Genomic DNA, 11,865 nt, shown 5'->3' with positions numbered 1-11,865 from the left:
ATGGGAACTGAATTGTGAGCTGTCCACTGTGGGGGCTGGGAACTGAACTGAGGTCCTCTGGAAGAATAGTGGAGGTTCTACTCCAGTCCCAGATCTATCATTTTTTTTGATAGTTACTGTAAACAGTATTAATTTCTTTACAGTTTTTTCAGATGGTTTACTAGGAATGTTCTACTTTGTATGTTGATTTTGTATCCTTTAACTTTGCCCAATTATGTGCTCTAACAGTATTTCTGGTAGAGTCTAGAAGAATGTGAGTTTTACTTCCTCCTGTCCTGCCTGCACACCCTCATTTCTGATTCATACTTATTTCTCTGCTTGAGGCTTCTCATTCTGTGTGAGCAACAGTGTTGTTCAGATCACACAGGAGATAGTTTCAATTTTCAATTTATTTATATATATATATATATTTATCATAGAGACATGTTAACTCTTATAAAATGGCCTTCTTGTATGTCCTTTGAAATGATCATACGATATTTGCTATTTAGTCTAGAGATGTGATATATCAGCTTTATGGTTAATATGACTTCCCCTTTACCTTCTCTTCTTCCTTCCCTTCCTGTATCTCCCTCTTTACTTCTCCCTTTTCTTAGTCTCCTTCTCTTTCCCCCTTAGCAATGTTAGGCAGCTTCGTGAATGCTAGGCAAATAGAGTGCTACCACTCATCTATGCCACCAGACCCAGGATAGCTTTTACAAACGTGCTGTAGGATTCACTCTGCTAACACTTTTTTTTTAGATTTTTTTTTTTCGCAGCTGTGTTCACAAGGTGTCTCAGTCTCTGTTTTCTTCTTGTTTCCTTGTCTGGCTTCAGTGTTAGTATAATTCTGGCTTTATAGAATGACTTTGGAATTATTCCCTCCCTTTCAAGCTTGGGATAGTTTATTAAGAGTTGATGTTAAAGCCAGGAATGGTGGCACATGCCTGTTATCCCAGCCCTTCAGAGGTAGTGGATCAGGAGTTCAAGGCCCATCCTGTGCTCATGAGGCTTTATCACCCCCAACTCCAATAATCAATGCTCTTTAACCCTTTGTGGAATGGAACCGTGAGCCACGACTTTCTCTCTGTTGGATGTCTTTTTTAAAGTTACTGATTCACTCTCAGTCCAAATTATTGGTCCATCCAGGTTCTGCTGCATAGGATTTTCTTGATGAACTGTCTTCTCTGTCATATGATACTGAGGCAGGAGGACAAGAGGCCCATTTTGTCTGACAAGAGTCTGTGGCACCCTTCTCCTTCGTGGTCATCATTGGCTTGGAATAGCTTCTTTCCTTCCTCCTTTGCTTTGAAGCTATGTTCATAATCCACACCTAAAGGTCTAATTCAGGTAGCCAGTAATAGAATTCTAAAAACCACATTCAACAAGACCTGGAAAATTAGCTCAGCAGTTAAGAATATTCGCTGTTCTTGCAGAGGGTTGGGTTTGATTCCTAGCACACACACAATGGTTCACAGCATCTGTGCCTTCAGTTACAGGGAACTAATGTCCTCTTCTTGCCTCCATAGGCACCAGGTACCCACATAGTAGTACACAGACATATGCAGACCAAAATACCAAGATACATTAAATAAAATAAAGAAATCTAAAATAAAAAAAACCCAAGCCCACTCCTGCACTCCACATCTGGTTAAAGAGTGCTTGTGGCTAGCACAGTTGCTGGAGCATACTGCTGTGTTCGTTCACTGTTTTCTGCTTTGTGCTCCCTCTGCTCCAGTCTGTCTCTTGCCGTCTTGTTTGGCTTTGATGATTTTTTAAAATAGTTATATATCTTATTTTCTCTCTTCTGTGTTTCTGCTGTAGAGTTTTCTCTGTGTATTTGGGACTTACCTAAATTTTATAGTTGCAGTAGTCTTCTTTTTTTTTTATTTTACTTAGTCATTTATTTTGTATACTGTGTTCTGCCTGCATGTATGCCTGCAGGCCAGAAGAGGGCAACAAATCTTATTATAGATGGTTGTGAGCCACCATGTGGTTGCTGGGAATTGATTTTAGGACCACTGGAAAAACAGCCAGTGCTCTTAACTAATAAGCCATCTCTCCAGCTCATAGCATCCTATTTTTAATGGATGACAATTTCATCCACACTGAAAAACAAAATACAAAATATAAAATACAAAAAACTACTCACCAGGCCATGGTGACACACACCTGTAATCCCAGCACTTGGTGGGCAAAAGCAGGTGGATCTCTGAGTTAAAAGCTAGCCTGGTCTACAGGGTGAGTTGCAGGACAGCCAAGGCTACACAGAGAAATCCGGTCTTGAAAAAACAAAAAAGTAAAAAACGAACCCACAAACTCCTATTCACAACTTCCTTCTTCCACACCTTTTATGTTGTTATTGTCATAACTGGCCGGCTGATATACAATAAAGGTGCAGGAAACTGTAAGGAAAGGCTTTTCAACAAGTGACAGAGGGGCTGAAAATCCAAAACAAACTATCTTATCGAATATCACACGAAATGGCTCCAGAGAAAATTCACTTTTGATGAGATTTAACATTCCATCAATACACCAGTGGAACCAAGCATTATTGAGGAGAAATAGAGACAGATGTTCACATGGAAATCTATGTGCCAACGTCTGCCATTGCTCTGTTACTAATCATGTCAACCTGGAGGCAATCCAGAAGCTCTTAGCTGGAGGACAGAATGGCACGTTGTGCCTATGCAGCAGAGCGCCCATCATCGGTGGAAGTGAGTTACTAGTGCATGCAAACACCGTGGAGAGACTTCCAGTGAATTACTCTAGGTGAAAAATGGGGTCTAAAAAGTCTGCATGCTATGGAAGCCATCCTCACAGCAGTCCTGGATAGGACAGCTGTGACACAGGGACAGAAAACACATCAGTAGTTCCCGGGGATTGCCAACAGGGAAGAGGCCAACTGTGAGGCACCATGAGGGAGGGGTTCTATATCCTGAGAGTGGTTGGGATTGTATGACGGTGTGTTTGTCAAAACTCTACAACTATACTCTAAAGCAGTTGAATTTTGTTCTATGTAAAATTTACCTTCAGTAAACCTTTCCTTAAAACAAAAAATGCTACTGTGCTGGAGTGAGGCTACCTGCTGTGTTTATGTGTGTGTGTGTGTGTGCGCGCTCGCGCGCTCGCTCCTGTTGCACTTGCGTGTAGGGGTGGGGCAGAGACAGTTGTCAGTCACAGCATGACGTCCTCTCTACTTTTCCGTCCTGGGACTTCTCTTAGGTTAAAACCTGCCACACATCCCTGTTTATTCGTTCTTTGCTCTTCTTTCCATGTTGTTTCGCTGGCTGACTTTGAAGGCACAGTGTCTGCTACCCTCTCTTGTGCTCAGCAAACGAGTCTTTGTTGAATGAATGAATAAATGGACTATAAGTGCCTCAGTTCTATGGGTGAATGCTACATGCTTTCAATGAGCATACGAAAAAGACATTTTTACTGGTAGGTGACACAAAAATTTCTGGGTATCAAAATTTCTCAGTACTAAAGACTAAACTGGGACAAGTAGTTATTCACTGAGCTACAGCTTTCTAACAACCACCACAACAATAAATAATTAATAATTATTACCTAATAATTAATTATTAATTAATAATAAACATTATTTTATTTTTGTTTTTTTGAGACAGTTTCTCTAGGTAGCCCAGGCTGGCCTCAAACTCATAGCTGCCTGCCTCTGTCTTTTGAGTGCTAGGATTAAAGGTGTGCTATAACATATATGGATATAATTGTGATTTTAATCCAATCATACGGATTATGGCCAAATTAGACTTTATTCTCTGCCTCTACAAAGAATTCTAATCTATTAAAAGGGCACCATGTCTACTCTTCTAGACATCGTATTTGTGTTGGCCAGTGTAACCTTTACGGCGTTAGCAATTTCTCTGGAATACCATTGAGATAAGTTCAGCTTTCCTGCCCTCTGGCTTTATGATGAATTTCTATAGCTAGCAGCGTATTCAATTGGTTGGTCTAGGGGTGTAACTCAGTGGTAGATCAGTTGCCTAGCATATCAGAAGTACTGGATTTCATCCTTGACATCCTCCCTTCTTCTCCCTCTTTTTCTCCCTCTCCCTTTCCCTCTCTATTTTTGCTTTGCTCTCTCTCAGAATGTATCAGGAATCATGTCTTAGTCACCCTTTTGTTGCTGTGAAGAGACACCATGACCAAGGGAACGTCTATAAGAGAAAACATTTAATCGGGGCTGCTTACAGCTTCTGAGGTTTAATTTATTATCACCATGGCAGAGAGCATGGTGGTACACATGTCACTGGAGCTGAGAGCTTCATCCTGATACATAGGGTGAGAGAGAGAGAGAGAGAGAGAGAGAGAGAGAGAGAGAGAGAGAGACAGAGACAGAGACAGTGAGAGGGAGACTGGGTCAGGTGTGGGCTTTTGAAAACTTCAAATCTGTGGGTTGTGGTGGCACATGCCTGAAATCCCAGGAGGCAGAGGCAGGCAGATTTCTGTGAGTTTGAGGCCAGTCTGGTCTATAAAGCAAGTTCCAGGATATCCAGGGCTGTTCACACAGAGAAACTCTGTCTCAGGGGAGTGGGGAAGAAACCTTAAAACTCACCTCCAGTGCCACACTTTCTCCAACAAGGCCACACCTCAAAGTCCTTCGAATTTTATCAAAGGACTCCAGTGACTAAGTGTTCAGATATCTGAGCCTATAGGGATCATTCTTCTTTAAACCACCATAAATCCTATAGAGAATCCTATCTTCTAATGATTTTCTCCAGTAGACATGTTCTCCTTCCTTTCTCTTCCTTTCAGACAAGTCCTAAGATATATCCCTATGCAGGCCTTGAACTCCTGATCCTCCTGTACTAAGTATTGGTATACATTACCATGTCTGCCTATGGACATTTTTATAGACAGGAAGCTCCCAGACTCTTAGGTGGAAAGAGGTATGTGATCTTTGCCCTGTCTCTTTCAGATTGGCTCTTATTTTGGGGCCTCCCTCTGTTCTGTGGACATGGACTTTGATGGCAATACCAACTTGATCCTCATTGGGGCCCCTCATTACTATGAGAAGACCCGAGGAGGCCAGGTGTTAGTGTGTCCCTTGCCTAGAGGGGTGAGTGATGGGCCTGGGGGTGGGGTGGGTGTGAGGTGTGGGAGTTGCCAGGATTTTTTGTCTGCGACTGTTTCTGTCTAGCAGAGAGCACGGTGGCAGTGTGAAGCTATCCTCCATGGTGATCAGGGCCATCCCTGGGGACGCTTTGGGGCGGCTCTGACAGTGCTGGGAGACGTGAACGGGGACAAACTGACAGATGTGGCCATCGGAGCCCCAGGGGAGCAGGAGAATCAGGGTGCTGTCTACATTTTCCATGGAGCATCAATAGCCAGCATCAGTGCCTCTCACAGCCAGGTAAGAAGCCATTACTGACTGCACAGCACTGACTCGTGTGATACGGGGATCCTCTGATTTAACTGCTGGATCACTTTTCCTTCATTTCTCCCAGAACCTTCAAAACAGTAACACATCTTTCCCAGATGCCTCAGAGCACCCCCAGTCTAGATGACTTCTCTGTAATGGTAGGCGGTACCCTGTCAGGGTACCCACACTCACTTTACAGCTGAGGCCTGGGGCTGTCGATGACCAGCTGCAGAAGTGAGCATCTAACTGCTAAGCACTGGTACAGAACAGCAGTTAGACCAGAGGAAGAGATGTATGGTTTCTGCTGTTTCTTGTGCTGTTCCTTCCTCTGGAATCCTGGTGCTAGCTGAGTGCCTAAAAGTTCTGCTTCCCCTAGACCTGTCCTGATTTTAGGACTGAAAATCCTATGTCACAGGAAACCTATACAGTTGGACACTTTATAGTATTTCATTGATCTTAGGGCTTTTTATGAGACTTCTGGATTTAGCTTAAAATTTTTCTGTTGCTACATTAAAAGTCTGTGTGTACTGCATGCATATGCACATGTGTGTGTGCGTATGAACATGAGGGTGTGTGTCCTCACACACATGTGCATGCATGTGCATCGTGGGTGATGTGGAAGTCAGAGACTGATGGTAGCATGCTCTTTTCAATCACTTCTCTGCCTTATTCCCCTTGACTCCTTTTGGAGACAAGGTCTTACCATCTAGCCTTGGCTGGCCTGGAATGTACTATGCAGACCAGGCTGGCCTCAAACTCATAGAGACTCACCTGCTTCTGCCTCCAAAGTGCTGGGATTAAAGGTGTGCACTGCTATGCCCAGCTCTTTTCTTCATATTTTTTTATGTTTTTAAAATTAAATTTTACTTGGGAAGCAGAGGCAGGTGGATTTCTGAGTTCAAGGCTAGCCTGGTCTACAGAGTGAGTTCCAGGACAGCCAGAGCCACACAGAGAAACCCTGTCTCGAAAAACCAAAAAAAAAAATTATTTTAAAGATTTATTATTTTTATTTATGTGTATGTGTGAATTGCCTGCCTGTGTTTATGTGCACCACATACCTGTGGGTGCCCACAGATGTCAGAGGGCAGTGGATCCCCTGGGGCTGGAGTTACAAGCAGTTGTAAGTTCCCTGATGTGGGTGCCAGGAATCAAACCTACATCCTCTGCAAGAGCAGTAAGTGCTCTTAAGTGCTGAGCCATCTCTCCAGCTCTCAAATTAAGCCTCTTCTTTGACATTTTCATATGTATATACAATACATCCTGAATCCTCTCCCCGATCTTCTCTTGTCTCCTGCCAGCCCTCATTCCTACATACATACCCATATGTGTTTTTGTTTTGATTTGAGACTGACTGCAGTCAGTCAGGGCCATCTCTGTGACCATGGGTTTGGAGCGGGGTGGGCTCACCAGGGGTTACCAAACATAGTCCATAGGATTTTAAATTGACAGGTGATGCATCCGTACAATACACAAGATATTCTCTCTACAGTGTGGGGTTACGGTTGAGAGCGCTGTGCTTGGCTAACGATAGTTTTTAAATGGGTGAACCCAACATTGTTCTTTTGGATTGTGTGTCGAAATTAAGTTGCCCTGAATCCTGAATCCTGGCCCAGAACTGGTCCCCCCGCCCCTTGGTGACTCTGTCACTGCTGTGTGGGTTTCCTGCCTGTGGGGTCCTTGCAGTTCATTCCGCCTCACCCAGCCATGCTGTGTTATCTCTGAGCAAGCTGTGGCCACGTGGCCTCTGGTCTCTGGTCTCTCATCTTTTCCAGTCTCATATTTTCCTTTATTTCTTTTAAAAATGTATCGTGATAAAAATACTTAACTATTTAACTCTTATTAGACTTGAAATGCACATCTCACACTTGACCTGTTCTAGCTGTTTCTAGGCATTGGTTGGTAATCCTCTGTTTTGCCTCCTCCCTGAGGCCCCTCTGTCATACTCTGCTTTGCTTGTATGATTTGATTATTTTAGACAGCTCCATGTAGTGCAGTGATTTGGCCTTTTGTACCTGGTTTATTTTTATGAAGAGTAATATCTTCTAGGTTCATTCCTATTGGCACAGTGACAGATTTTCCTTCATTGTAAGGGGTGAGTTGTATCCCACTATAGATAAATACCACTGTTGGGGCAACTTGTCCTCAGCTGTCTCACATGCAGGTTATCCCATTCCTTGGCTTTTGTGAATGGTGTGTGTTTTAGTCAGGATTTCTATCTCTGTAATGAAACACTATGACCAAAAAGCAAGTTGGGGAGGGAAGAGTTTATTTTGCTTACACTTTCAGACCATCCGTTTCAGAAGTCAATCATTGAAGGAAGTCAGGACAGGAACTCAAGCAGGGCTGGAACCTGGAGGCAGAAGCTGATGCAGAGGCCATGGAGGGTGCTGCTTACTGGCCTGCTCCTCATAGCTTGCTCAGCCTGCTTCCTTTCTTCTAGAACCCAGGACCACCAGGCCAGGGATGGCACCACTCACCATGGTCTGGCTCTTCCCCATTGATTACTAATTGAGAAAATGCCCTACAGCTGGAGGGATTTTCTCAACCGAGGCTCCTTCCTTTCTGATGACTCTAACTTGTGTCAAGTTGACACACAAAACTAGCCAGTACAGTATGACACTAAATATGTGCTAATATTCCTTCAAGATTCTTACTCTGATTCTTCTGAATAAAACTGAGAAGTGGGATTTCTGGATCATGTGCCGGCACTGTTACTTTATCATTAGCACTCTGAAAAGCCTAGATTCTACATATGAGAGAAAACACACAGTTTGTTCTTCTGGACTTGAGTTACTTTAATTAGCATGGTTATCTTTATTTTCATTTATTCCCACAAATGACCTGATTTTCACCATTTTGCCAAACCCCAATGATCTATGTGTCTCCATCCTTTGGCACTGGAGTCACAGACAGACATGCCCAGGTTTTACATGTGCTGGAGATCCAGACTCAGGTTCTTCCAGGTTCACAACAGGTTCACAACAGGCGCACAGCAGGTGCTTACCCAGGAGCCTCCTTCTTGCCTTTCCACTTACTTCTTTATTTATTTTGAGACAATGTATCACTCTGTATCTAGTCTGGCCTAGAGTTCAGGGTCCTCCTGCTTGGGCTTTCCAATGCTGCAATTACAAGCTGTGTGTTTCCACACCCAGCCCTTTCTTTTTAATGCATTTTAAATTAAGTTGCAGTGTCTGTTCACTTTGTCTACTATTTTGACATGTAGGCTATTAACTAGGACCTACAAATAGAAAGTACATAGATATTTATTCAGTGTCTTGACAAATGTAATTCATATCCCCTTTAGTATGCAGACATGTGGCTGGGTGTGGTAGACTACATCAGTAATGCCAGGGCACAGGAGGTAGAGGTAAGAAGAGATCATGTTTAAAGCCCTCTTGGACTATATAGCAAGTTCAAGACCAGCCTGGGCCATATATGCAGACCTTGCTATAGTCCCTCCAAAACTCAACTTTCTCTCAAAGAAAACCTCAAACAATATGGAGTGTCACCTCTCCAGTCAATTCCTATCCTCCCTCCTACACTGGAAACAACCACAGTTCTGATTATTTTTTTCCCAGTTCTGTTCACTCTCTGGGCTGGAGTACACGCCACAGACTCCAGAGACATTGCTGCCATGGGGCATCTCCACACTTTATGCATATTGGCACCACGTTCTCTCTCTCTGGTGCAGATGGTTTTGTGTGTGTGTGTTTGTGTAAATGGATTTGAAGTTTTCTGCTTTAATTTTGTTTTTATCACAGAGTAAATTTATATGTAAGATGAACAGTGGAAGCTGGGTCCTCTCATTCCATCGCTGCCGTATCTCAGACCTTTAACTTTAGAGGAAAACAAGGCCAAAGAGAGAGTATTTAAAATGGATTTTATTTCAGAATCTCATGCATGCATATAACGTGTTTGATCAGATCTACCCCCATTCTGTCCCTCCAAGTCCTGTTATATTTTTCATATCACTTTCCCCTCCCAACTTCATATGCTCTTTCTTTTAGTGTGTGTGTGTGTGTGTTTTATCTTATGCATATGGGTGTTTTGTTTGCATGTCTGTGCACTGCTGTGCCTAATGCCTGAGGAGACCAGAAGAGGGCGTCAGATCCTCTGGAACTGGAGTTACAGGTGCTCTTGAGCTGTAGGTCTGGAAAAGCAGCCAGTGCTTTTCCCCTCTGAGCCCACTCTCCAGCTCTACATGTGTCCCCTACCTCAAACCCTACTGAATCCACTAAGCACTGCTAGTGTGTGCATGAGCGTGGGGAGCCGCTTGGGGGCTACATGCCTGGTGAAAACTGAAGGAGAGGGTACTTTGTATGTGCACATGTGTGTGTTCACCCACAATCTGTGGTTAAAAGCAAATACAAAATGGGTTGTGCTATTTTGCCTTTATTGTTGTTTATATTTTTTTCTTATATGATTGAAATAAAAGGTGAGTACTAGTGGGAACAGCTAATAAGCCAGGGACCTCTAACCTGCCACATTACAGGTAATTTCAAAGCAAGTGTCTTCCCAGTGAAACAATACTAGAGGTCCCCAGGATATGGCTCGTTGTTACAGTACTTGCCCAGCTGGACCGTAGGCAGCAAACACACAAACCTCCTTCTCCTCTTCCTTATTTGTTGTTTTCTTTGTTTGTTTGTTTATTTGCTTTTCAAAACAGGGTTTCTCTGGGTAACAGTCCTGGCTGTCCTGGTACTCACTTCATAGACCAAGCTGGCCTCTGGGATTAAAGGCATGTGCCACCACTCCCAACCACGGTTTTTCTTTTAAAGGGGTGTGTGGTGTGTCTGCGTGTGTGTGTGTGTGTGTACTGACATATAGATCTTAAGAAATGGATTGGTAGGTGTGAGCAAGCACAGTAAACATAGATATCAAACACTAGGCTGGCAAGATAGCTCAGCTGGGAAAAATTCTTCCCACTAAGTCTGCCAACCGGAGTTCAGCCTTCAGAACTCTCATGGTGGCTGGAGAGAAACGACTTCTTCAAACCATCCTCTCACCTCTACACACACACTTGGCACACACACTCCCGTGACCTGAGTTTGCTGCCTGGGACCCACAAGGTGGAAGAGAGATCTGATTTCTGAAGTTGTCCTCTGACCTCTACATGAGCTCAGTGGTGTGGGAATCCCCACTCTCTCAAGGAAGATGAATGTAACAAAAGAGATAATGTGGGTTAGATCAATACTCAATGTTTGCATTTTTCTGCCTATATAAATGAGGACTGTATATTTTTATTTCCTTTTTTGTAAAACTTTCAGTTTTCTTTAGGAAACTCAGATAATCTAGGAAAATTTGGGTATTGTTTGGAGGTCGTGACTTAAACAGTTCCTTAATATGTTTTTTTTTTAAAGATGACAAAAAGTGTTTTTTAATTTTTAATTTTAATTTTTTTTGCTTAAATATTGTAAACTATGCAGCAGGAACTGCAGGGTTTCTCTTTCCTATTGTAGAAGTCCTTTGTTTTCTAAAATAAAAACAAAATGTCTTATTATTGCTCAATCACTTCAAGTTATACCAAAATATTTTTCCTCATATTTAGAACTGTAGTCCTTAATCTGGACTGTACATTGGAATTATTTACATATTTAAAAATATATATGCAGAGAGTTTACTAGTTTCCCCAAACCAAACTCCTACATACACGATGTTGGCTAGAGAGCCTGAGGATGCGATTTTGGGATTGTACAGGTAATCGCTGTGTGCACAAGATAAGCTTTAAGTCATCCGAATTCCTTGAAAGCATGGGAGGTAAAGAAGAGAGTCTGTGCCTTGGCTGACTGAGTCACAGGCTTTTCTATTTTCTCTCTTCTTCCTTCCCTCAGCGAATCACAGGTGCCCGCCTCTCCTCCGGGCTCCAGTACTTCGGGCAGTCTCTGAGTGGGGGCAAGGATCTCACAATGGACGGCCTGATGGACCTAGCTGTGGGGGCGCAGGGGCGTCTTCTGTTGCTCAGGTGAGAGGCTCTCCCATTTTACCAGCCCTTCCCCCTTGGAACGTCTCTACTGGTTCCTGATGGCCCTTTGATGCTCCTCTAGAGCCCAGCCCGTGCTGAGACTGGAGGCAACCATGGAATTCAACCCCAAGAATCTAGCAAGGAGTGTGTTTGCATGTCAAGAACCAGTATCAAAAAACAAGGATGCTGGGGAGGTCAGAGTCTGCCTCCGTGTCCGCAAGAACACCAAGGATCGGCTGCGAGAAGGTGAGGTGTGCCGGGTAAACCTGGTTTTAAAACGTGTCTCATCTCTGCCCAGCCTTCTAGCAGAAGAAAGTTCTGACTGGCGCTGACAGCCTTTTAAGCCTGGTTAGAATGATTGGGACAGCCCCCTCAAATCCTACCAGAGAAGTGGTACTTTTGCCTTGTGTCAGCTGTCTAGAGAAAGAGAAGCAGGACCCTCGCCATTTGTCGGAGAGCAAACTAGCCTCTCTCTCTCTCTCTCTCTCTCTCTCTCTCTCTCTCTCTCTCTCTCTCTCTCTCTCTCTTTCTCTCCCTCCCT

General features: G+C 43.5%; 1 protein-coding gene across 3 annotated transcripts in view; it reads left to right on the top strand.

The window, feature by feature from the left end:
• Positions 1 to 11,865, top strand: part of Itgam (integrin subunit alpha M) — a 45,505-nt gene that overhangs the window by 22,903 nt on the left and 10,737 nt on the right. Inside the window, exons 13-16 of one of the 3 annotated variants that reach the window (XM_028769439.1) lie at positions 4,919 to 5,032; positions 5,141 to 5,353; positions 11,194 to 11,324; positions 11,407 to 11,570. In XM_028769439.1, coding sequence (XP_028625272.1) covers positions 4,919 to 5,032; positions 5,141 to 5,353; positions 11,194 to 11,324; positions 11,407 to 11,570 — 622 coding nt within the window. Of the gene's footprint in view, positions 1 to 4,918; positions 5,060 to 5,140; positions 5,354 to 11,193; positions 11,325 to 11,406; positions 11,571 to 11,865 lie in introns of all 3 variants that reach the window. The other 2 variants (XM_028769437.1, XM_028769436.1) reach the window with 2 other exon arrangements.

This window comes from Grammomys surdaster, unplaced genomic scaffold (assembly GCF_004785775.1).
Source record: "Grammomys surdaster isolate TR1022 unplaced genomic scaffold, NIH_TR_1.0 192, whole genome shotgun sequence".
In the NCBI taxonomy this organism is placed as follows: domain Eukaryota; kingdom Metazoa; phylum Chordata; class Mammalia; order Rodentia; family Muridae; genus Grammomys; species Grammomys surdaster.
Note: the sequence above shows the minus strand (reverse complement) of the source record. Positions and strands in the feature narration are given on the sequence as shown.